The 25,089-nt window shown below is 42.7% G+C and overlaps 2 protein-coding genes across 11 annotated transcripts; one reads left to right on the top strand and one right to left on the bottom strand.

Moving 5' to 3' along the window:
- Nucleotides 1-557: 557 nt before the first annotated feature.
- On the top strand, nt 558-11,354 carry IKBKB (inhibitor of nuclear factor kappa B kinase subunit beta). The gene is made up of 21 exons (XM_086865377.1): nt 558-950; nt 1,023-1,117; nt 1,854-1,971; nt 2,724-2,793; nt 3,213-3,301; nt 3,737-3,826; nt 4,183-4,307; nt 4,638-4,745; nt 5,082-5,211; nt 5,674-5,868; nt 6,121-6,235; nt 6,596-6,719; nt 6,969-7,120; nt 7,234-7,295; nt 7,740-7,849; nt 8,104-8,153; nt 8,669-8,768; nt 8,951-9,098; nt 9,292-9,419; nt 10,144-10,234; nt 10,772-11,354. The coding sequence occupies exons 1-21, from the start codon at nt 558-560 to the stop codon at nt 10,838-10,840; spliced, it is 2,562 nt and encodes an 853-aa protein (XP_086721503.1). The 3' UTR covers nt 10,841-11,354.
- A 225-nt stretch (nt 11,355-11,579) lies between these two features.
- VDAC3 (voltage dependent anion channel 3) lies at nt 11,580-25,044 on the bottom strand. Of its 10 annotated transcripts, none has more exons than XM_086865383.1 (10): nt 24,475-25,044; nt 23,422-23,523; nt 22,210-22,281; nt 21,059-21,108; nt 16,876-17,028; nt 15,773-15,825; nt 14,258-14,485; nt 13,252-13,402; nt 12,320-12,377; nt 11,580-12,069 (listed from the first exon to the last, which is right to left on the bottom strand). In XM_086865383.1, the coding sequence occupies exons 3-10, from the start codon at nt 22,274-22,276 to the stop codon at nt 11,978-11,980; spliced, it is 852 nt and encodes a 283-aa protein (XP_086721509.1). In that variant the 5' UTR covers nt 22,277-22,281; nt 23,422-23,523; nt 24,475-25,044; the 3' UTR covers nt 11,580-11,977. The 10 variants fall into 10 exon arrangements, with proteins under 10 accessions (XP_086721509.1, XP_086721511.1, XP_086721512.1 ...); XM_086865385.1 differs by having other exon boundaries at nt 23,422-23,506; XM_086865386.1 differs by having other exon boundaries at nt 23,422-23,496.
- Between the last annotated feature and the right edge of the window lie 45 nt (nt 25,045-25,089).

Genomic DNA, 25,089 nt, shown 5'->3' with positions numbered 1-25,089 from the left:
TTCCAGTTGTTGAGATTGAACACTGCTGAGCAAGCAGGGGCTAATTTATTTTATTTTTAAAGATAACAGCCATTTGACTTCTAGATTAAAGATGCTAACTAAAGAATGGCCATTGGGAGAGACTTCAGAAATTATTTCCTGGCTTTTCACAGCTTAAGGACAACTATAACTGTCTACAGAGTGTGATGTCATTCGTAGGGCTTAACATATTTTAGGAAAGCCAGCAATAGAAGTGTCTGCTCTCTCAAGCACCATCTACTGGCTTTTCTTTAAGTTGATCCTCGGGATAATTTCAGCAGAACGAAGTGTAAAATCATGACATCCCACAGCAGGCCCATGTTACCCTGACGAGACCCTCTGTGCCCGGTGACTTTGGCAGGTCCAGCGCAGGCTGGAGTTGTAGCTCTTGGAGTGCTCTTTCCACCCCCGTTCTGTCGTGCGTCTTTGCCGTGGCATTAAAGCACCGCACGCCAGCCAGCCCAGGAGGAAGAAGTATCCACACCCGATGTAATGCCCAGAATAGCGCTTTGACTCGGGCGGTGCGGTGGGAAACGCAAATGGTGCGTTCCGGATTGGCGAATTTTGGAGATGCTGTAGGAAGAAGACTGCAACTCTGCAATTTTACTGACACAGTCCTGGAGCTACAGCTGTGGTACAGTACACTCCTCTCATCACGACCCGATGACTCCACACGGTATCGCGGCCACGACGATGGCGACTCCCCCACTCCTCGCCGGGACGGCCCCGGCCGAGCCGGGCGCCGGCCGCGCGTCCCCTTTAAGGGCGGGCGGGCGCTCACGCCGGAGCCGGAAGCGCAGGTCCCGGGGAGCGGAGCCGGGCCCGCCATGAGCCGCCCGCCCGCGCTGCAGGCGCTGACCTGCGGGCCCTGGGAGATGCGGGAGCGCCTCGGCACCGGCGGTTTCGGTAACGTCATCCGCTGGCACAACAAGGTAGGCCGCGGCCGGGCCCTCGGCGCCCTGGCTCGGGATCCGCGCTCAGCCCAACCCTTGCTGTGTCCACAGGAAACCGGCGAGCAGGTGGCCATCAAGCAGTGCCGGCAGGAGCTGAGCCCGCGCAACCGCGACCGCTGGGCGCTGGAAATACAGATCATGAAGAGGTGAGGCTGAGCGGCGGTGCTGCCGGACCGAGCCCGGTGCCTGCTTGCGGCCGGGCCGGGCGGAGGGGTCGCTGCGCTGTGTGGTGTCCGTGCCTCGGGACGCGTGGCGGAGACGGCCCTGGAGCGCCGATCTGACGGATGCGCTGAGGGAAATGGTGGGAGAAGCTTTCGGCCGCCGGCCGCCAAGGGTTGCCCTTTCGGGAGGTGCCCATTCCACTGCGGCGGCAGATGCGTGGAAAGTCACGCGTAAGAAAACTTCACGTTGTGATGCGTCAGAATCTTGGGTCTCACACTGCCGTCTTCGAGTCGTCTGCCGTGCCCTTAGCGCTACAGTACGGCTACCTAGCCGCTGCTTTGCCTGACTTAACGTCTGTGCTGGGGCAGTCCCGTGGGGTGTCGGATTAACATTTTCGGGTGTAGCGGTCTGATTGTAGTTTGGGTCTTTTCTGGACGGTGGCAACAGACTGCCTTGCACTCCTTTGCAAGGCTTGTTGCTGTACCTTCTAGACAGATCCGTAGCGCGTAGGTGCATTGAAGAAACACAGTCTTGCATGTGAAATGCCAGGAGTTGGAATGAATCTAGATACGTGAAAGATGCAAACCTTTAGAATTCCCTAATTCAGTTTCTAAAAGGATTTGTGACTGTGTAGGACTTTGAGTGGTGACCATGAGCATATGAAACTGTATAGCAGTTGCAGAACATCATGTGTTCTGTCGCCTAATTTTTGTTCCACAGACTGAACCATCCCAATGTGGTGGCTGCCCGTGATGTCCCTGAAGGGATGCAGAAGCTAGCACCAAATGACTTGCCATTGTTGGCCATGGAGTACTGCCAAGGTGGAGACCTCCGAAAGGTGAGGTCCCTAAGGTGGTAGCCAAGGAATGGATCAGCTTCTAATCTGATCCCATGTTTTCCACTGAAGTTTTCCCTTAAAACCTTTGCTTAGATGTCCTGATAGTTCCTAATTCTAGTCATGGCTTCAACAGGTGTTGGTGGCTTTGTCCTTCATACTACATTCGGCTTTTGAAGACTTAAGTGCTTTGTGAAACTACTTGTATTGTTTTGGATGCAAGTGACACTGTGAGGAGTTTGCACATAAAGAATGAGGGCAAATGTAAGGGATGTGCAACAGTATGTGAGTTTGGCCAAGACCACTGTACGGTGGAGGCATCTGCAGGCTGTACCCTTCCTGAAAGTGATTAACTCCTGTTTGTCATAGGAAGAAATAACACATGATAGTTCTAATCCTGAGGCTTTTCTGACCTTTGCTATAATCTGCCCATAGGTAAAACACAGACCTTAGGCCTCAGATTGGAGTTGATACTGTCAGACACAGGGGACATGACAAAGGGATGGAACAAATAGAAGGGTGAGAATGGGATGACAGTGACTTCTTTCATCTGCTCCATTATCCTCCCATGCAATTAAACCAAGGCATGAAGCTGTAATTGCTGCTACCACAGGTCACAGCCCATAGAGTTTTGTGCTTCTGGAGAACTTAATTGCTGTTGCTGAAACTTCTTGCATCTTTGAGAATATGTGGAACTGTGGGCCTCACACAGGATAGAGGAAGGAAAGACTACATTCTGTGTTGCTTACTTGCAGTACCTGAATCAACTGGAGAATTGCTGTGGCTTGCGGGAAGAAGCTATTCTTATCTTGTTATCTGACATTGGTAAGTGGTAGCAGTACCTTCAGTTGTCTGAGCTATGGAGAAACCCTTTTAGTCCTGAATCCACTCTCCAAATATACAGCAGTGACCCTAGTGACTTCATTTTAGACTGACGTTTTATCATCTTGTTCATCTACCAAAAGTGCTGGGAGTCTGGGGAGGTCCTTGCCTACTGGAAGCTAGCCAGCATTACTACAGTTTACAGGAAGGATGTGAGGGAGCACCCAGAGTGAGAATGCAGTTTGTGTCCGGAGTTCTATGATGCTGACTTTACCCCTTACACTTATTGTTTCATTCTATGTTTGACTGTACAAGGTTCAATGTGAAGGCCATGCTTATTACTAGATAGAACTGAATCCTTACTGAGCTTGTGCTAGGTACTGTTACTTATGCTCTTACAACTAGCTTTTTCTGTGTCTCAGCTTCTGCTCTCAGATACCTTCATGAGAACAGGATCATCCACAGAGACTTGAAACCAGAGAACATTGTGCTGCAGCAAGGAGAGCAAAGGGTAAGCAGGAAGCAGTTGTCTCTACCTGCACAGACAACATGGTCCCTCTGCAAGAATACTCAGCTCAGGAAAACACCTGTCTCAGGTTACTGTGTCAGATGAATAATATTCTGTGTGCAGCTGAGATGAGACATTGTAATAGACATCTGTTAACACCTGACATTTTGACTTTCAACTACTAAGGAAAGAACCAGGCTGTACTGATTGACCAAAGATTGCAACAAGCTAGACGCATAACTGCTAAGTGTGCTACAACACCTTAAAATTCATTGTGGTTTTAGGAATCTACAGTAGCCTCCTGTTTCTGCTTCTGTCTCTTCACTGGCACCTTTCCTGTATAAGAGCTTTGAAGAGCTGAACCTTTTCTTTCTGCTGTATGAGGTGCTTTTAACAGGACTTCAGTCTAGCGTTCCTATTCTCTCTTGTGTGTTTCAGTTAATACATAAAATCATTGACCTTGGTTATGCTAAGGAGTTGGATCAGGGTAGCCTATGCACATCCTTTGTTGGAACTCTGCAGTACTTGGTAAGAAAGGAATTCAGCTAGAAGGGCAGCTACTGCTTTCTAGTGGGATAGAATTAACTGTTACCAAGCTTTGGGCTGGGATTAAGTACTTGCGTGGTATGGGGTGCATTTGTGATGCTGAAGCTTGCAAAGGTGACTGCTTTTCTGCTGACATTGGGTTTTCTGCTACCTACATCTGTTATAAATAAGCAGGAGTGCCAGTAATCTATGCTGCTTACTCCAGGAGGGTCTTAAAGTGCATGAGAGGCAGCATTCAGTAATGTCTTTAATCATTTGTACAAATGTTAATGAGATTTTAAGGGATAGAGAAAGCTAAGAGCTGGGTGGCTTTGTCTCATGTATGCAAACTGTATCAGGCTCCAGAGCTGCTGGAACAACAGAAGTATACGGTGACAGTGGATTATTGGAGCTTTGGCACGCTTGCCTTTGAGTGCATTACAGGCTTTCGACCTTTCCTACCCAACTGGCAGCCAGTGCAATGGTGAGTGAGCCGTGGTTGGGTGATGAGTGGGCATTATGTGACCTTCCCTTTTACAGGAAGTAGAAGTGTGGTCCCTTGATTCTGACGATAATATCCCTATGTTCCTTGCCCTTATGGAAACTGACCCCCTTCACAGGAGTTTGACAAACCTGAGCAAGTTCAGCATTCCTGATACTTTCTCTATGGGATAAGGGCTGACTCCTGCAGGGCAGATAACAGAAACCAAAGTGGCATCTGTATTATATCTGTCAAGAGTAGCTTTAAGAGCCTACTAACATGCAGGCTGGGAAAGGCAGGCAATTATTTCACCATTGTACTTGCTTACGTTAGGCATACAAAAGTGCGTCAGAAGAGTGAGCTGGATATTGTTGTTTCAGAAGACCTATCCGGAGAAGTCAAGTTTTCTAGCAGTTTGCCCTGCCCAAACAATCTAAACAGGTGAGTACTAGAAATTGCTGTCCTGAGATAAACTGATTCTTCTGCAAAAAGACCAAGTTTATATTATATGCCTTACTGTGTTAATCTGTGAGTAAACTGAGTGCATGACACAGGCAGTACTATGTCTTGTCACCCCAGGACATACTATTGTTGCTTGTCAGACTTGTGTAGTCTTGGTTTCTGCCTTCTAAACACTGAATTTATGATGGGGAGAGATGGAGTGTTGGAGGGAGAAGGAGGGGGAGTTTTGTCAGTTTACCTACACAGAACAGGTGATATGGTTGCTGCAAATGCACTTTTACGTCTTCTGATCTTCATCTGTTTTTTACTGCTCAGTGTTTTGTCTGGAAGGCTGGAGAAATGGCTGCAACTCATGTTAATGTGGCACCCACGTCAGAGAGGTACAGATCCTATATACGGACCCAATGGGTGTTTCAAAGCTTTGGATGACATTTTGAACTTGAAGGTAAGCAATAGGGTATGTATTACTCTGAAAAATTTTCCAGAGAGCATGTGCCTGTAGCCTATGAGAGGAGAGGCTTGAACCATAGACAGGAGGAAAGAATGAGGCAGAAGCTTGTAGAACTGTCTCCTGGCAGTTAGTGACAGGTGCTTTTCTCTTGCTTCTTTGAGGACAAATACTCCCTGAGCTTGCTGGGAGTAGTGAATAGTTTCTTTGCATGGTTAGTTCCATATTCTGATAGAGGATTCTACAGCTGAAGCCATTTAATTGCCATGTAGCTTCTCTCCTACTTGATGGAGGACAAGAACATTGCTGTAATGTTGGGAAGTAGCTGCAAAGTCTGCAGTCTTCAGTCTGCCAAGTGCTTTGAACAGTTTGTTGGTGGTCATTGTCTCAGTCCCTCAATCTGTGCTCTGCTACATGACCAAAATCTTCAGCCTTTCTCATGCCATGCTACTCTCGTAGTTGCTTCATGTTTTGAACATGGTTACGGGAACTGTGCACACCTACCCTGTGACAGAGGAAGACACTTTGCAGAGTGTGAAGGCCAGGATTCAGTCAGATACGGGAATTCCAGAACAGGACCAGGAACTACTGCAGGAAGCAGGACTTGCATTGTTTTCTCAGAAGTTGGTCACTAAACATACAGCTGATAGCAAGGTGAGTCTGGATACTTCCTTTCTTGCTTTTGAGTGAATCAGAATATACTGCTCTCACTTTGAGATCACACCACTCCCTGCTGTTGTGGCATGCTTTTGTCATGGTAACCTCACAGACCTAACAGCCATTGTAGCACAGGCACCCTGTTGCCTTTGGTCTTCTGTGTTTGGCTGTGGAGGACTGTTCTGTTTATGGTGTCACCAAAGCTTGCTTTTCCTGAGAAGACCTAGTTGGGTCTTCTGTCTCCTCTAGGTGAATGATACCGCAGCTGCAGACACAGAACTTCTCTTCCTCTTTGATAACAAGAAAGTTTCCTATGAGGCTCAGGTGGCATTGCGTCCTCATCCAGAAAGTGTTGACTGCATCCGTAAGGACTTTCTCTGGCATGAACGTGATGGGGGGTGGGGTGGGGCGGGTCTGTGTTGAGAGGGGTGTCAGTGTTCTGTGGTCTGTATCATGCACAAATAGTAGAGAGAACTTTTGCATATTGTGACTGAAGAAGCAGTAAAATGGACTGTCATTCATTCAATTTATCAACATAACTGAAAAAAGGGAATGTTTGATTGTGACATAGTGGGGGAACTGCACAGGGTTATTCAGCTCTAGGCTTCGCAGGTGGTAACGTGCCCTCAAAGGAGCAATATCTTGGTCTGTTTTGTGATAACACAACTTTCCTGCTTCATGTTGATATGTACATTTCCCTTTCCCCCACCTTCTCCATTTTCAGTTCAGGATCCAAAGAAGAATCTCCACTTTTTCCAGTTGCGGAAGGTGTGGGGTCAGATCTGGCACACAATCCGGATGCTGAAAGAGGATTGTAACCGGCTTCAGCAGGGGCAGCGAGCAGCCATGTACGGTGGCAGTTTCTCTAGAATACTTATCTCTGTCTTTGTGCACTGGTGAAAGGGAAGACAGAAATGGGACCCTGTTGGAATGGGGAAGCCCATGATTGGAGCTGTAAGCAATTAATGAAAAGCTGAGAGCCCTTTAGCACAACTACATTTGTCCTCATTGGTATCTCAAGTATCTACTTCGGATGCAAGTGGAAGCCTGGTGAATTTTTAGTTTCGGAGGCTAATCGGACTTTCTTGTCCATACAGGATGAATCTGTTGCGTTACAATAGTACCCTCTCGAAGATGAAGAATTCTATGGCCTCCCTTTCTCAGCAGCTGAAAGCAAAGCTGGACTTCTTTAAAACAAGCATCCAGATCGATCTGGAAAAGTATAAAGAGCAGATTGAATTTGGAATTAGTGAGTATAGCATCTGGCAAACAGGTCTTTTCATGCCTCTTATCTTCACAAAAACACCTACCTCTTTCTCTGTGAACCTGAAAAAGCAAATCACTCTTCTTTGATTCCTGTAGCTTCTGAGAAGCTGCTGTTTGCCTGGAAAGAGATGGAGCAAGCTGTGGAACTTTGTGGGCGGGTATGTTTCTAAATCTAACTGCCTATCATAAAGAAAAAGAGGCTTGTTTTTATTATCTCTCCCCTCCTCCCCCTTTTTCTTCATTGTCCCTTCCTTAAATAGAAACTCCTTGTGTCTGGACTGATTCCAGATTTCACATTACCTTGGTTTGTGTGGCACAATTTTTGTCCATTAGTACATGAAGCTTACTCTGTTGTAAGGCTCAGGGTAAAAAGGGAGATCTTGGGGAAATGCCATTAATGTCTTGGAAGTTGTTTTATCCAAGAGCACCGACCTAATTTCCTTGAATTTAAATGACTCATATTTCTCATTTGTCTTGGCCAAGGCTGCTGTTTGCACCTTGCTGGTGTGTTTCAAACTATGAATGAGAAAGGAAGAACGAATGTGAGTGGTAGTGTCTCTAAGTATGAGAATGGTAGAATGAGAATTCTACCCTGCTTTCAGGAGGATGATGTGGACCAGTTAGTGAAGAGGATGATGGCCCTTCAGACAGACATAGTGGACCTGCAGAGAAGCCCACTAGGTCGTAAACAAGGAGGAACATTGGAGGATTTGTGAGTTGAACTACCTTGAGTTTCAGATGCAGTATTTCTAGCTAAGCTTACTCACCAACGGGACAATGAAAGGGCTGTTTCTTCCACCCAAATTATGGGGGAGTGGGAGGACTTTAACTGAAGATGGTTTTTGACTCATCTGTCATTGGTCTGAAATGGCAGAGAGGTATAGAAAAGATTTGAGTTCTCAAACTATTTGTTCTTAATTTTGGTTCTTTGGGAATCCTTTGTTTTTTCGTGCTTTTTTCATCTAGGGAAGAACAAGCCAGAGAGCTGTACCGAAGACTGAGAGAGAAGCCAAGAGGTAAAAGACACTTTAGCTCAAGGTCAGCTTTATTTGTGTGGATAGTAACTTTGGAGATGTCATAGTTTTTAAAATGAACATTACCTCCCTTCTAGGCCTGCCCAGACATTAGCAGCACATGGACTCTCCTGAACTTGCCTTTTTTTTGAGAGTGGAGTCAGGGAGTCAGTTTCACACCAGGCCAGCCTTCCTGTCTTGGTGCTTTGTAAGCTGTTCTCCAAACTCCTCTGGAGCTTTTCTCTGAGCAGGCTGTTGCCACACGTATATGCTGCCACTTCTGTGTAGGAAGGATGAAAGACATGGCCATTTCTTTGATACAGTCCCAACTCTCCATTTCAAGTTCTTTAAATTTTGAAGAAGGTGGCTAAAAAACAGTGTAATTCATCCCACTCAAACTTGAATATCCTCAATTTTGGATGTCTCAGGATTGAAGCAGTATGGAAATAATCCACTAAGAATCTTCTCACTCTCTCCTATAAATCTACCTTTCTGTGTAATATTGGCTCTCATTCCAGATCAGAGGACAAGCGGTGACAGCCAGGAAATAGTACGACTGCTCCTCCAGGCAATCCAGACCTTTGAAAAAAAAGTTCGAGTCATTTATGCTCAGCTCAGGTGAGCTTTGTAGATTCTATTCAGAGTTGAGAGAAGACATTCTCTCTTCCAGCAAGAGAAGGTTTAAAAATACATAACAGCTAATGAGATCTTGCAGTGTTACAGGAAATAAGTAAATTCAGAAATGTTTTCCGACTGCAGTGGCCCACATGTGATCTGATTAGTTTTTACTTTTTTAATAGTAAAACTGTAGTTTGCAAACAGAAGGCATTGGAATTATTCCCCAGAGTGGAGAAAGTGATGAATCTGATGAGTGAAGATGAGGAAACAGTTGTTAGGCTTCAGGAGAAACGACAGAAAGAACTGTGGAACTTGCTGAAAATTGCTTGTGTAAGTAAAATAAAAACTCCACTTTAACCTGAGAATATGGTTTGTAGCACAGGTTACTGAAATAACAGTAAATTGAGTGTCCTGTGGTTCTTTATTTTGAATTAGTATTAAAGCCAAGTTCCAGTTATTTCACATTCCTAGCTGCTGAAAACTAGTTGAAATAATTGCACTCTGAATATTGTGTTTTCTTCAGAGTAAAGTACGTGGTCCTGTTACTGGCAGCCCAGAGAGCATGAACACATCACGTCTTGGTAGCTCAGGTCAGCTGCTGCTGCAGGTGCCTTCTGGAACATACAATTTATCAGAATCTGTAAGAAAAAGGTGAGGCGAAGTCTGGTGTTCTTCAGCTGCTAATGCTGGCACTACAAAGCTAGACTTCCTGCTTTGTGAAATAATGGCACACAGGGTTTTTCATATTTCACACTTTATGTTCAGCTTGCTTTGTCAGCACTGTTAGTAGTTAAGACTTCCTGGGGCTAGCAGATCTTCCTTTTGAAAAATGGGGAATCCATACATAGCTTCACTTCTCCCTGTCTCAGTAGTAAAGGTGGTTTTTTGGTTTTCTTCCTTTAATCTGAGATGGTTGAGCTCACTTGGAGGTACTCTGCCAGCAAGAATTGTTGAAGCATTGTCTTTTATGGTCATAGCAGCTGAGTTGCATCATTGAGGAGGCTGCTGTAACCAAGCATGTGTAGTTCTGGCTTGCTTAAATGAACTGGGTCGCCACTTGGAATTAAAGACCTTGGTTTGTTTATTTGCATGTTGCCCCCATCCTTAAGTTTATAGGCTATTCTCAGCTTTTTCTCTAGCAACAATGGTTCCTCATAATAAGAACCCAGTCCATCTTGGAATACATTTCCTTTTCCCTGTCCAGTAAATCAGGGGGCTGCCACCAACTTTTCAAGTTGCAGTATGAATTACAAGCCTATGACCTGACTGACTTCAGTGTTCTGCAGCATATCTGCCAGAAATATTTCTTAACAATAGAGGCAGCAGCTCTTTACACTGTCATAGAAATTAATAGTGTAATAATTGTCACTTCCAGTGAGGAGCTATTGCTGGAATCTCGGAAACTTTGTAGCCAACTAGAAAACATGATGCATGACACAATGAAGGATCAAGAGCAGAGTTTCTTGGTAATGTATTCATTGTTCTATAAATGGACGGGGGAAGTGCATGGGTTTGAAGTTGTGCTTGTGCAACTTTGCCACCACTAATACAGCTAACTGAAATCTGCAATTTACTCTTGGACAAGGGGAAGGCAGGAGCTGCAGATAGGAAGCACCTGTTCCCTCATGATCTGCTAACTGACATCCTTTGCTTGCCAAGACTGGGAGACATGTGCTGGGAACTTGTTGTGCTGAACAGTAAAGGATGGGGCAAAGCACTTGACTCTTGTACGAAAATACTGCAAAACTGCATGTAAATTTGGCATGATCAGGTGGCAGTACAGTGGTGGGCACGTATGCTTAATTTAATGATGCAGAATACGAAAAATTGCTATCAAGTGCAAGCAGGTAAAGTGTTTTCCTTGACAGCAGTCATGTGGCTCATCATGAAATTATACTGACCAACTTGTTCACAGTAAATTTTTTAAAACTCTTAGCATGCTTCTCATTTATGCTAGAGAAAACTGAACTGTAAGCTAGTGTTGAACTTGGTTTATTCTTTAGGCTCTAGACTGGAGCTGGCTGCAGTTTCAGGTAGAAGAAACAAACAGTCCAGAACAAACCCAGATGTAAAATCACTTTGGTTGCCTCTGAAGCCATGCTACTTTGGGAAGCCAACTGTGAAAAGCTGCTGCCTCTGAGAAGGGAGTATCAACCGCCTTCTACTGTCACCAACTGCTCTGTTACACCTATGGCCTAGCTTTTAGTGTCCACACTTTTCCACAATGATACATTAGGGAATGCCTGTTCTAACTGCTTGGAAAATGTTCTTAATTGTGCCTTAAGACAGCAGATATTCTGTCCTGATATATCTTTCCCTTAGGCATCACCTGTGGCTGTTTTGCTGCATTTTAGGCTTTCTAATGGACAATGAACAACAACAGTATACCCAGTCACTGGTAGATGTCGCCTTCCTAATGAACTGTGAACTTAATTTCTAAACTTTGCTGATTTGCACTTTTTTTCTTCAAGTGTAATGGTTGTACTTACCTAATACTTGTTTCCTATGTGGGAACGAAATTATCTAAAACATGTAAACTTTTGGTTTGCTCTTTTTGATGCCCTTAATAACATTATAGTGGAAAAAGCTGCTTTCACTGTGCAGGTCTCTAAAACGTGAGAGGTGTAAGAATGTTATCCTAGAAACCACAGGAGAAGGAAATCTTCAGTGTACAGGTATCGTGTAACAAAGCATTGGCAGATTATCTATTAACCATACTTAAAGTTGCATGAAAAGAAAAAAACAAAAAAAAGAACCAAAAAACCAAGCTGGATGGAACCTTGGTGCAAGTCAACACACACCAACCTTCTGTTCTGACCGTGAGCAATTTATTTTATTCTGATGTAACCCCAAATTTCCACTACAGCACAGAGACCTCCTTTTATAAAAGGCTGTGAAGTACAGGACATGCAAAATGCAATACAGTAATGGGGAGAGGTTGAAGTTTCTTCTGTTTTTTTTTGGAACAGATTTAAAATACAGGAAACCGAAATGTGGCACAAACATCACAACTTCCATGCATGCCTTCAGGTGTCTTCCTTTGTTGTGCTGGCACACTCTGGACTTCAACATTGGGTTAAAGTCATTCTTGGGAAGAGCAGAAAGTTCACACTTCTTCAAATTTCAGAGTAATATTAAGGCTGAAATACACTGGGTACACTTTTCCTTCATCTTCCAGAGCACCACCAGTTGTTTTACTTAAAGCTGTGTTAAGCTTCCAGCTCAAATCCCAGCCCAATTTTGTGACCTCCAGCACTGAAATTCTTGCCGTCAATCAAGCCCGAGAGGGTCAGCTTTACACCTACAAAAGCAAGTCATGAGAACCATCATACACTGAGATCCCTGTACAGTGCTCTCCCTCAGGTACTTGACCTCAGTAATGTGGCTTTAGTTGCTACAGGAACTTGTGTACATAGACATCATTTACTTTTCTGAGTCTGTGTAAAGACTTCTAGCTCCTTTGTTCATCTATTCTGTTCTTAAGATGACAGTAAATGAAACCATAGTGTAGTACTTAATACTATCTGCTGCCACCAGTGAGAATTACATACCAGGTCGGAGGGCGTGAGTGTAACCAATTCCAATGAGGCTGGCATTGTTCACTTTAGCCTACAAGAAAAAAAAACAACATGGTATTTATAAACTGTGTTTAAGTATTCATACAGAAGTGTCCCCAGTGCCCTGAGAAGGTGGCTTATGCATGCTAATGCTCTTCAGTTACTTGTAGACCAACCTCTATTAGAAGCATGTTCCTAATCTTTTCTCAGGAGTCTCCAGTTTAAGGAAATGGTGGTCAAATTCTGCTTACACAAAATGCCATGCTGTTCTTCATTGCTTCCTCTATTATGTCTTTATATCCTTTAAATAGCTACTTATTACAGTCCCTCAGAGCCTGTCTTGTTAAAATCCCTCAGAAGTGATTTTCTTTTTTATTCTAATGAACAAGAAATACAGGAATATGCAATCCCCTTTTTGTATTACTGAGCTGTTCACAACACTATTTCTCATCTTTGATTTTGGTTCAATGGTCCATAAATGCTTGCTACTTCGGTTCTTAGTATTAAAACACACGTCAGCTGACTTTCAAGGGTTAACTTACTTTTAGGAGAAGGCTGTAAGCTCAGCTAAACTTACCCCATTGCAACTATAACAGTTTTACATTATGGATTTAAGAATTGACACTGTGTCTTTTCATTACCTTTTAAAATACATTTTGCAGTACACCAGCACAGTATTATTCCAAGCACACTAGTCAGACTATTGCATATGGACAAAATTTTATTTTAGATTTATTTTCCCCCATAATTTCAAAAGAATGATGTGTGAAGTACCAATTTCAAATTTTAAATATGAACCACAACAAAAGCTATAGTTTGCAATCTACCACACTTCCTCAGTAACTAGTTAAAGTGACTGCTTTATAACACAAATTTTCAGTTTTTACGGGAGCTTGAAATACTCATTTCTCTAACAAAATTCTTACCACAATGGAAGTCTTCTCATCCATTTGGTACTTCCCAGCAAAACCAAAACGTGTGTTGTTACTGCCAGCAGTCCATGCAAGATTGACTGATGTCTCTACCTTATTATTAATCTTCTGATAAATAGACCCACCAAACTCAGTGCCATCATTCCTGTTTGTAATAGATGCAAGTGAGTCAAGCCTTGCCTTATTTATAGTAACTCTTTATATTAACCTTTTTCCCAACAATCATTTGATCATTATCTCCTAAAATTAACCAAGAGATCCAATACTTCCTTGAACCCAGGCTCACTACTTCCTAGCTGGAGCTGGCAGACTCCTGCTGCTATTTTTTTCCACAAAACACATTTTGCTTGGAACAAGACTTTCCCACAGCCAGAGACATACAGTTTGAGGTTCTGACATGGAAAAAACAACCCACCCAGATAACCTGGTTACTTGTCTTAAGTAAGCCAGTGTGAAGTAACACATAAAGGAGACTTTGGTTATGGGAATGAGAAGACTGAAAACAATGTTGTTGCATTACAATTGTTTAAATACACCATCTTCCAAGCATCTCAGGCCATTTGAATACCAAGACTAGAGCTATGCAGTGATGGAAACAAACACAATGCTACACATGCCTTTCTCCATCACCTTGGGCATTTCTGAGGGTGAAATTTCCTGTCTGATGGAGAGGGGAAGGTACAGTAGTTTACTTGAAGGCTTTTTTGTCTTGTGCCATAACAGAAATTAAAGCACACAGCTTTTAATTACAGATGACCATAAAGTGCCTTAACATCACCCTCTTAGATATGCAAACCCCAAAATTGCTCAGAAACAAGGTATCAAGATGGCCAAGAGTTAGGAAGTTGTACTGGAAATGAAAACACTGAATATAAATTAACTGGAAACAAATCAGCATCCCCTTTCCTTCACCCACCTTTGACCTAAGGCCATTACTGCTAACTATTCCCTATAGTTCAGCTCCTCTGATAACGTTTTTCTAGGCTCAGGTGGTACTTACACATAAGTATGCAGCTGAAAGTCTCCTGCCTTATATCCCAAGGCAAAATTATTTTGTGAAAGCTTATACTTGGCTGTATCAAAAGCCGTCTGGTAGCCAGCAAGCCAGCCGTCAAAGCCCAACACTGCCCAGCCATAAAGGGTTGGTCCAGAGAGATCAATGTCTACACTGCAGCCTAGATGTATATATTCTCTTTTGTAGGAGGTCTTCAACTTTCCACTCTTCTTCCTGCAGAGAGAAACACACCGTTTTATCCACAGTAGTATACAAGCATGTAATACATGTTGTTTTATTCCAATATGTATGTCTTTAGTTAATGAAACTACTGTAGTTCCTACTCAAAGCTTAACTGCTGCTGAAGAGGGCACAGGGTAAGGACAACGGTGTTACATATATTCACATGGTGTCACGTTTCCCCCTATCACCTCAAACTCTCTAAAATCCTCAAGAAGCAAGAAAGACAAAATTGTTTCTCCTTAATGCTTTAACACGCATCTGGTTTCAGGGGTTTTTTTGTGTAATGTGTTACGGCATCTTCAGTTTCTTTCAGGAGCATCCATAAACCTGCAGCAACAGCTGTCTTTCAATGAATTTTTGTCTATTTGTTCTCTCCACTGTTCCTTCCTTGTGCAGTACTTGCTTTCCTTTCTTCACTGCTGGGTACCAGTCTCCTCTACCAAAAGTAGATTTCTGCATCCTCCAGACAGCATCCACTTAGTCTGCCTTTTTCTGTCCCTCCTGTGATACCTCTTCCTCTCTCCAATGCATGTCTTTGTTGATCTTGCTACCAATTCAAACACAACTACAACAAAACTTCACCACCTCTTTAACTCTTTCCCCAGCTCCCTTTCTCTTCCACTCAAGACACAGCAGAACACTTGTGCTGCCTGTCACTCACACGTAGGCCTGGGGTCTCATTTTTGACTTAGCTTCTAATTCCTCATATCCAAGCAGTATTTCAAACTCAGGATTCTTCTGACAGGCTCTCCCCAACAGTAAATTAGTACCAGTCACTATTGCAGAGCAGTCTCAATCTTTGTGCATTATTCAGACATAAACACCCCTTCATTGCTCTACCAAATTTAACCACATGAGACTTGAGAAAGACAGCTAAGTCCTATTCCACTGCCCATTTTACCTCCTCATTCAACTGTGCAGACATCTGGCCAAAAACATCAGGAAAAAAAAAAAAATAAAAAAAAAAAGTTTACTGAGTTGACAGCCTTAGGACCGTCAACACCATGAAGGAAGACACAGTTGTTTAAGGGGAGAGTGAGAAATCCAGTACCTAACTGCAAAACAACAAATTTGCCACTGGCCAAAAAGCTGAAGAATGCTTTCAAGCAGAACTTGTCCTTCTGAGTTAAGTATTATCCCCTGTCTGCAGAAGATTCTAGTGACTGCAGAATCTTCTCCAATAAATGCTGGGCTTTTACACAATGAACAGAGTCAGTACGTTTAGAAGTTAGTGGAAATTCTAGTATTCCTTAGATAAAGGTAATAGAAAATGTTTACCCTGTGTTTGGTACAAATGTAGTGTCAAGAGCCACCTTCAATCCTGTAGCGAACTGCAAAGAAAACAAATCTGCTCAAAAATCGGTTGAAACATAATTTGTTATAGTCTACTACTACAACTCTACTTCCTGTCTAAAGAGAAAACCAGATAGCATAATGTCTCCCTCATGATTTATAACAACATCTGTAGATGCTGCATGATGAAGGATTAAAATAGGACTTTTTCTTCCCACAATGAAGTCCTTTAACAGCACAAACTTTGAAGGTATGTTTTTACATGCAGGAAGATGACACATCTAGTGCTGACAAGAAAATTATTCACAAAATAACGACAGAAAGAAAACTACTCAGTTCATGTTTGCTTATTCTTTATAGTTCAAAGAGTAGCTCAAACATCTCTCTCATAATTACAGATACTCTGTTAAGACACAGTACTTCTTTACTGGCTGGCCAAAGCACATACCCATCTCATTTTTCCCCTCTAGCTAGATAGCATTTTCCACTTTAAAGCACAGGTAAAAGTACAAGCATGAATGGCCATATGTGGCAGACCACCACAGAACTTTTACTATCTTTGGTATCATTACCTTATACTAGAGGCATTAAGTGAAAAGCATAAACCTGTTAATGTCCAAAAGAAACGTGTTTTGAGAGTGCTGTTGGCTAACAACCCTCTGTAAGCAGTTCCAAGCTGCAAACACTCATCTTTCTCTTCAACCTTGTAAAATATATTCTATCTCAAGGCAGCCGAACTTGAGTTCTTATACATTAAAGCATTTAAAATTATGAGACCCGTCTTTGGCTTCCTTGCCTGACTGCAGCAGTGACAGTTCTACATAATTAGCTTCATTCAACCAGCTAGGTAATTCCACACACCTAGTAACTGCAGTAATTGTACATACTCAAATCATTACCTAGCAGCACATGGCTCTGAGAATGCCAGCACTCCCCACTCCCAGCCTGTGTGTTCTGCAAATAAATGTAACTTCTTCAAATACTCCACATACTTTTGTGCAATTTTCATTCTCCATTGTTTTCTGTTCAACTCAATACTATTTCATACCAGTTGAAGAAACATTTCCAAAGTATCTACTTGGTCTTACCTTATCCTCAACAGAAACTTCTGTTCCCAATGTGTTATCTGTGTTCCACTTCTGGGTGAATGTAAGTCCTTGGTCTTTGACCTTATATTTGGTCTCCAGACTGCCTGAAGCCTTGCCTGTGTCTGTGTTGGAAGAACCGGTTGCAGTGAACTCCTGTCAAGAGCACAGTATCACAGAATCACAAAACAGACTTGAGCTGGAGGGGACCCAGAAGGATCACAGAGTCCAGTTATTTCGTGAATGGCCCATACAGAGATCAAACCCACAAGCTTGGCATTTTTAGCCACCACGCTCTCATCAGCTGATCTAATCACAGGGTCACGAGTTTCAGCACTCTTTAATTACATTCAGCTTTTCCACTTGTCAAGTGCCAGCACTCACACCCTTAGGCCTTTTGACAGAACCCTCAAAATCATCATCCTCCTCTTCCTTATCTCCACCTAAAATAATTTACTTTGTGTCACAAAATGCTACTCGTTCTGGCATCTCTGTTCTGAATATTTCTTTTATTGAGGTGTACTGATAGAGCTTTGGAACTTGCCTAGGCTGGCAGAAGCCCTATTACAAAAAGATCCAACACCCTCATTTACTTTTCATCATGGGATTTGATTACTTCCTCTCCCCCATCTTAACTTTAACCATACTTTTTTCCAGGCTTATCCATCAAAAAATTGTTTTTCTGACTTTCACTGCCAAAGTGGCAGTTATTTCAACATTCCACAATCTGCTCTGTACCTTCACATGACTCCATTCCCAGATATAAAAAGATACTTGCTTGGGATGCAACACAGTATATATTCCCATATTTTTCTTCACAATCTCCTCTAATTCCTTTTATCATCTTAGTAGTACTGGCCCAATTGTGGATGAAAAAGCACCTGTTGCACCTGGAAATCTGCTTCCCCCTTAACAAAAGCAATCCTACACTCAAGTTACATTGTTAGAAGAATAGCAGGAAGAAAAAAAGAGTCTTTTCTCACATTTCTCCAAACACCTCGTTTCTTCATTGTAGTAATTTTTTCCCCTGTTTCAGAAGTGAAAATGTTTTCAGGAGAACTGATGCTTTTCATACAGACTACTGCACCCTAACATTGTGGATTAACATTTTGGTTCCCCCTACCATTTACGATATTGTCATTTAGACTCTTCATATACTATGGTGATGACTTTAGTACCTTCCCCCACAACTTCTCTTTCATTAACTCAGCCAGCAACTCCACTTCAGAAGCTAAGTCACCCTTCATAAGGCACCTTCAAATTGCAGACCTTTTCTCCTTTACAGTATCCGGAAGTAGCCTGACCCCAGCACCTTGACGTCTCTGTCAGGCTGGTCTTTCACCGAGTAGTGTAATGGAACCAACAACTTTGCATTTTGTGTAACATGTATTTTGTAATATGCTATTCAATCAATGCTCCACACATCAGAGCTTCCTCTTATTTAGTGGACTTGAAGTCTCAATATACCTCTCTCCTGGAATAGCTGAAGAGGCAGTCTACTCAGTGTTTCATGCACAGCTAAGTATTAAGCACTGAGTAGGTATACTGCCACAGTAGCAAACTCAAGGTGTATGAGTTAGGTTTTAAGAAGCATCTGAGAACTTCTCTCATTCGTTATCCTCATCTCTCAAATATTTCCCTTGAAGGAAGATAAATAATCTGTCACTACATTTAAAAGTTTTGTCTCTTGAAGTTTAAATACTGAACGATACAGTGATTAAGAGACAGCAAGATCCATTCCCAACATATGCAAGCTTCGGAACCCTGACTTTCCAGATCCTTCTCATTCCAGGATTGTATTCCTGGACATACATTACTTTCACAATTCTGGACTTTGCAGAGCATACAAGGATACAAAGACTGTCTGTAAGTGGTTGAGAAGTGCTAGGGAGCCAGGTCAGATTCCTTACACAGAGTCTGGGGCAGTGAGGGATGCTGCTGGGGCAGGAAGGGACAAGCTGATGCACTACTACAACAGCATAGCAGTTACTGTAACACATCTAGCCAGCTAACAAAAACATGTGACAAAAGTCAGGATGTGTTTAGACTGCCTTAAGACATAATTGCTATACAGCGTTCTAATGTCACTTCCACAAATTTAGTGTAAAGACATCTCAAACCTGCATCAGAATTCAGAAGTAACTTTTGTCTTATCTTAGAACAGGTAATTGATTAAAAAAGCTTGGTTTCTTTCTCAGATTAAGCAAAGGACAGATGGTAAACACTTGTCTCAAATCCAAAGGAAATAAAAAACCCTGCATTGTCATATGATCAAAAGCCAAAGCATTCTGTCAGGCATCAAGAACTCAGTCTGCTTCTGGAAGCAGAAGCCGCAGAGGCAGAAGTCTACAGCTCTCAGTCTTTATCTGTGTAAACCAGAACATCTCACCAAACTATAATTTCTTTATTTTTTTGTAGCTGAAAAATCAAACTCATTCTGGCTCCATGTCACACACCAGTCTGCATCAGCAGTTAAGCAGAGTTTCTGATTGTCTTTTTAGTTTATGGTGCCCAGCATCTACAGGAATGCCACGCACTTAGTAGGCAAAACCACTTGCAATCTATGAAACGGTTCTAATCAACAGACACTGTCATTGCGGCTTTCTACATCTACAGGTATCACTGTTGTTTTTAAAGTTCATGAGAAAAACACCCAAATGTTTGAGTCATAACAATCGGAGGCACTATCAGTATCTGTGTATGAATTAGATCTCATGTTTCATTCCTAACTTCATCTTCATCCCCAAAACTCTATTTTGTTGCAACAGAATCCTCATCAGAAACACACACAAGCTTAAAACCTGAAGCAACAGACAACTGTACCGATACCATATTGATCTTGTTTTCCCTCTTGCTGTTTTTTCAGTGTTCTTGTTGTGGATTGTTGGACAAAGATTGCAAATGGCTTTACATGCATGGATCATGCAGCAGATCTAGAGCTATGGACAGAGTCAAACTGTACAACATGAATAATAACATGCCTAAAAACAATTCAGCAGTTTAAAAATTACTTAGTATGCAGCACAGAAAGCCTTGTCAGACAAAGCAATAAAGAGCCAACATGTCAAAACAGTCACTATTCTTACCAACTGGATAAACATCCAAAGAAAATCGCATGGAAAAGAAAAAGCCCATTTTAGAACTTAATACAGTTGTTCATGTTCCATCACAATCAGAAGACAGCATAATTAACTATTAGCATATTATTTGAGAATCAAAACTTCCAGCCAGGAAAACTGCCTATCAAGAGATGTCAGTAAGTGAAGGCAGCCACAGTATGGAGACCACATAGCTCCTCATGCTCACATGTTCCTGGTGCACAATGGAAGTAATCATCAAAAGCTCAATTAAGACAGAATACAGTAAGACAAAACTAAGGACTTGCACCATTTGCACAATAAGAATGCAAGAAAAGGAGGGAACTCAGGCAAATACAGTTACAAAGTAGGCTGAAAAGCAGCTCGTTTTACCAATCAGAACGGCACTGAGCAGTAAGACTTGCAGAACTCACAGTGAGCGTAAGAAAAATATTATCGAGTAAATAATATATGCCTGTGGTTAAAGATCAAAATTATGACAGCGATTCCTGGTTTTGCCAGCCCTCCTGTGAAATTGCAAGGGAGTTCCACTTCTCCATCATTAAAATGGGGATCACAGAATATTCTTGTTACTTGGAATGTTAAAGCTTACTTAAGCTCTCAAATTCTACATACAGGGTACTGCAGAAGGACTCTTTTCAGTTTTAATTAGATCTTGCAGTTTAAGCACAGTAGAAATGAGTGAAAATGCAGTTAAGTTAAACTCTGGTGCTTATTTGTCCCTTGACCTTTTTGATAAAAGTCCCTCTGGACTAAAAATCCCATGAGAACTAGTAACAGCCAGGAAACTCAACTGCATTCCTAAGCGGAAATGAGAGCTACGTTAAGGTGAAGAAACTCATGTTTGGGATGTGTCAATGGAACAGAGAGGAGAATAACAAGGTACGTGAAAATTTTTGCACACCACAGGAAAAGAAGTACTGCTACATCAGCTACATACTATTGTAGAAATATCTCAGTCAGCTACGAATCTTAAAATGAGAAATGAAAGAGAAGCCACATCTGCTAGCAAGTTAATACTTGTTACCAGTTCAGGAATTTGTCCTTCCACTGCTATGCTGGTGATGTTGAAAGCCCTCAATACTTACCACTCCACTAGAAGACTTGGTCTTCAACTCTAACTTGACCATTCCAAATCCTGAAAATAAAATAGCACACAGGGCCTGTTTCACTGAAAGATGCAAACAAGGCTTATTTCCAACATACCCAAAGTATGCCAGATAGAGTACACTGACCTGAAACAGCCTATTTTCATGTTTAAACACTTGTTGATCATGCTGAGGGTTACAAGGATTATAGATGGATGACTGAAGGAATTTTGACAACTCAGAGTAAGTAGCCTAATAACTTAAAACGGACACCAACTATCAAGTATCTCCACCTTCTGTAGCTACTTGCAGTCTGGGACCCATCAATATGGTTAACCATCTCTTCTGATTTATATAGTTTACATTTTATTTCTGATTACAGGGCAAGAATTTTTTCTTTTCCTCTATCCAAAAAACATATGTTTCAACTTATTTCAATCAGTGCCATATACAAAAGTACTATTGCTTTCTTCCTTTTCTGTTTGCTCTGAATCTAGGGAAATATCTGGCCCTTGCACTAAACAGAAAAGCCTGAAGTAACTGACAATAAATCATAGAACTTGAGTTGATTTTAGCAAAGCCTGAACTCCAGACCACAGTGCATTTTAGTATTATGCAGGATATGGATTTGGGATACAAATGAAATCTTTATTGACAATTTCAAAATCAGATTAAAAAAAAAATCAACACTTTCTGGTAGTTGCCAGAAAAGGGACAAATGCATGGACCGTGAAAATATTTGCACTCCAGCTTAAACAATAGGCTATTCCAATTAACATAAAGATCACGCTTCCTCAGGAACCTGTTTATTGCCACATATGATCTCCTACAGCAATCTATGTTAGTATACCTGATTTAATGACTCTAAATAGAAAAATAAGAAGGTAAATAAAGGGCGCAGCATTTTTCAGACTGTTCTGGAGCGCATATTATTAAGGTCAAACCTGTAACCTGCCCCTCAAACTCTCCGCCAGTGCAGTACTATCATAACGCACATCCAAAGTTCAGAATCAGAAGGCACTAGATGCTCCAGGGCTTTGCTGATTTTCTGCCATAAGGTATTAGAGAATCTCTGAGGTATTCATGTTCTTACAGGCGTTTTCAAGATGCCTAAGGAAAAAAATATGGAAGGTGATCCTCATCTTACTTACCATATCCCTTGTTGAAAACATCCCTGGCAGACTTTCCCAAGTCACAGTATGACGGTGGGACAGCCATTGGATCTGAAACATATGGGAAGCTGTAAAAATCTTAGCTGCAACAGCATAAAATCTAAACTATATCAAAAGCATTAATAAATGTCTATGATTAGTAGTCTCTGAGTACCTCACCAATACAGAACTGTAAGATCTTTGAAGAATGTTCATCAGTCATCATTGCAGCTTTGTCAATTTAATTCAAAGAATTTATAAAAGTCAATCCGTTATACACAGTCGCTGAACCCAGCTATTACATTCAATTACATATGCTGGCCTCACAGTCTTACACTGCAGAAAGAATTCATAGGAGTCTTATTGCTGTTCTAGTAACGAGGAAACATTGCTTTTGTGACAGGACCCATTGTGAAAGGGACGTCAAGTGGGAAACAACATCAACACCTAACAATCCTAAAGGAAAACAGATCTCACTTCCATCTGCACTTGTGATTTCATAGAAAGCTTTTCCAGAGATTTGAAAAATATAAGAGATCTCTGTACACTGTCCAGTAGCCATCAGTGCACTGCATACACAGAGCAGCAAAACCTAAGTTTGCTAATGGGGTACATTTCCTAATACTGTTACAACTACATAAGAGGACAAAGTTCAAAAGGATGGGCATGTAATATTGCAGTGTAGATGATACACTTCATTAGTTATCACAATTTAGGGATTTTGCATCAGAAAGCCCACAGTAAAGAAGTAGGCAAATTCTTTCCCATAGAAAAATTAGTCTTCCTCTTCTAAAATAAATCTGCATAAATGTAAAGGCACACCTGCTCCAGAAGAGAAGAGCTATCAAAGATGCTGCCTTCATTTAATTTTAAGGGCAATTCTTTGCCATTCCTACTGCTGATGCATTTGTTCATATTCTTCTTTGCGATACCCAACACCAGAAATCCCTGATCCCCCATTTGTTTATCCCCCATATTGTTTATATGAAAGACTAATCTTAAAAGTAATGAGGTGAACAAAATGTGTGGAAGTATTTAAGTTATCACTTGTCTTCCACCATTTTAGTCACTTACTGGTGTACTCGGTTTCCCTGTCGCAAATGCAACACTACAGTCCTGCTTTCAGACAGACAGCCGTTCCTAAAATGAAGCACTTGGGCAATGTACACAGCATACTATAGAAACTCTTTGTTCGGTGACTTAATAACTAACCTGCAGTAGATATCTGTCAGTACACAGGCTCAGTGGTTCTTGTGGGTTCCTTCCAATTCAGGATGTTCTATGGTTCTATACATACCTGTGGGTTTAGAGGATCTGGAGCCCATGGAAACATTACAGAACACAATGATAATGGATTTGTAGCTGGCCTCTAAACCACATAACCTGAAAGCTTCATAATAGTTGGTGGTAAACCCCAACATAATCTGGGAGTTAGGACTGACCAATTCAGAGTTTGAAAGACATCCGTCTATTCTAACTTTCAAATTACATTGAGATTTTTACATCAAATGAGAGCTTAAATAATAACCCCTTACTCCAGTTTCTGAAAACATGTCACCCCTCTACATTTTTCACGCTTTGCTTGGCTGCCTCTTAAGCCTTTCTGCCTCCCTGCACAGATGGGTATGGGCTTTAGAGAGACAAATGACAACAGTGCTCAGCAGTCTTCACAGCAGCTTCACTGAAAATACCCGAAGGAGGACCTTACCATCCTGATCAGCGCCTTCTCAACCTAAATCTCACCTTTTTGAGTGACAATCTCTTGTACTTACACCTCATTTTAACAAGGCTACTGAGACATCTTGGAATTGTGAGCCTATTCACTTTCTTTACACTATGCAGCTATATCTTCTGTGTTCTGTGTGTTCAAATGTTAAATTTTATGCAAGCATTTAAACAGTATTAAAAAAAAAGAGATGCTCGAGGTTAGCCCATACCAAAACACATAATTTCTTTGCTAACAAGCAGCTCTACTTGCACAACAGACTCGTCTAGAGGAATCGATCTCAGTTTCACAGCTCTTAACATTAAATTCGAATCAACCAGATGAAATGGCAACAGCCAACGAAACAGTGTGAAGTGAGAAAAGAAACACAAGAATACACGCATGGGTCAGTGGAATAAGTGTAAAAAACCAAACCAACTGAAAAAACAAACAAACAAAAAAAACCCTAAAAAAACCCCCAAATAAACAACAATAACCGAATGGCCGGTTTCATGTTTCATTACGGATGCGGGGCCTTGCCCACAACCACCGCCACGCACCTTTGATGGGGGAGCCGAGGGGCGGCGGCTGCGCGGCCCCAGGAGCGCGAGCACCGCCCCCGCCCCGGCACTGCCCACGTTACGCAACGGGTAACGGAGCGGGCGCGCTCCGCCGCCTCTTCCTCTCCCCGGCGAAGTGCCGGCGCCGTGGGAACACTGGGGCACAGCCGCCCGAAAAGTTTGTGCCTCGCGGCCGAGAAACGGGAGCGTCTGGCAAGACCCCCGGCCACCCGGTCTCAGAGACAGAGCTGGCCCGCGTTCCGGGGCTGCCCTTTCGGCAGCCCGTGGGCCTGCGAACGGGGAATTGCCACCGAAGCGAGCGGCCGACGCCCCCTCGAGCCTCTGGCCCAGCCCCGCCGCGGCAAGGTGACTCAGGGGACGCCCGCCTCGGCTTCGGTGAGGCCCAGAGGGCAGCACCGGGCTCCATCCAGAAAGCGCCGCGGGACCCGATCCCACCCGGCCCGGCACGGCCCTGGCCCCCACCGCGGCCCTGGCGCTACCTGCCGCCCGCGCTGCCTCCGGTACGGCTCTCGGCGCCCCCACCCCCGCATGCGCGGCGCCACCCCTGCGCACGCGCCCCGGCTCCGGCCCTGCCCATCCAGGCCGGCTTCCGCC

Source organism: Cyanistes caeruleus, chromosome 29 (assembly GCF_971803275.1).
Source record: "Cyanistes caeruleus chromosome 29, bCyaCae1.hap1.1, whole genome shotgun sequence".
NCBI lineage: Eukaryota > Metazoa > Chordata > Aves > Passeriformes > Paridae > Cyanistes > Cyanistes caeruleus.
Note: the sequence above shows the minus strand (reverse complement) of the source record. Positions and strands in the feature narration are given on the sequence as shown.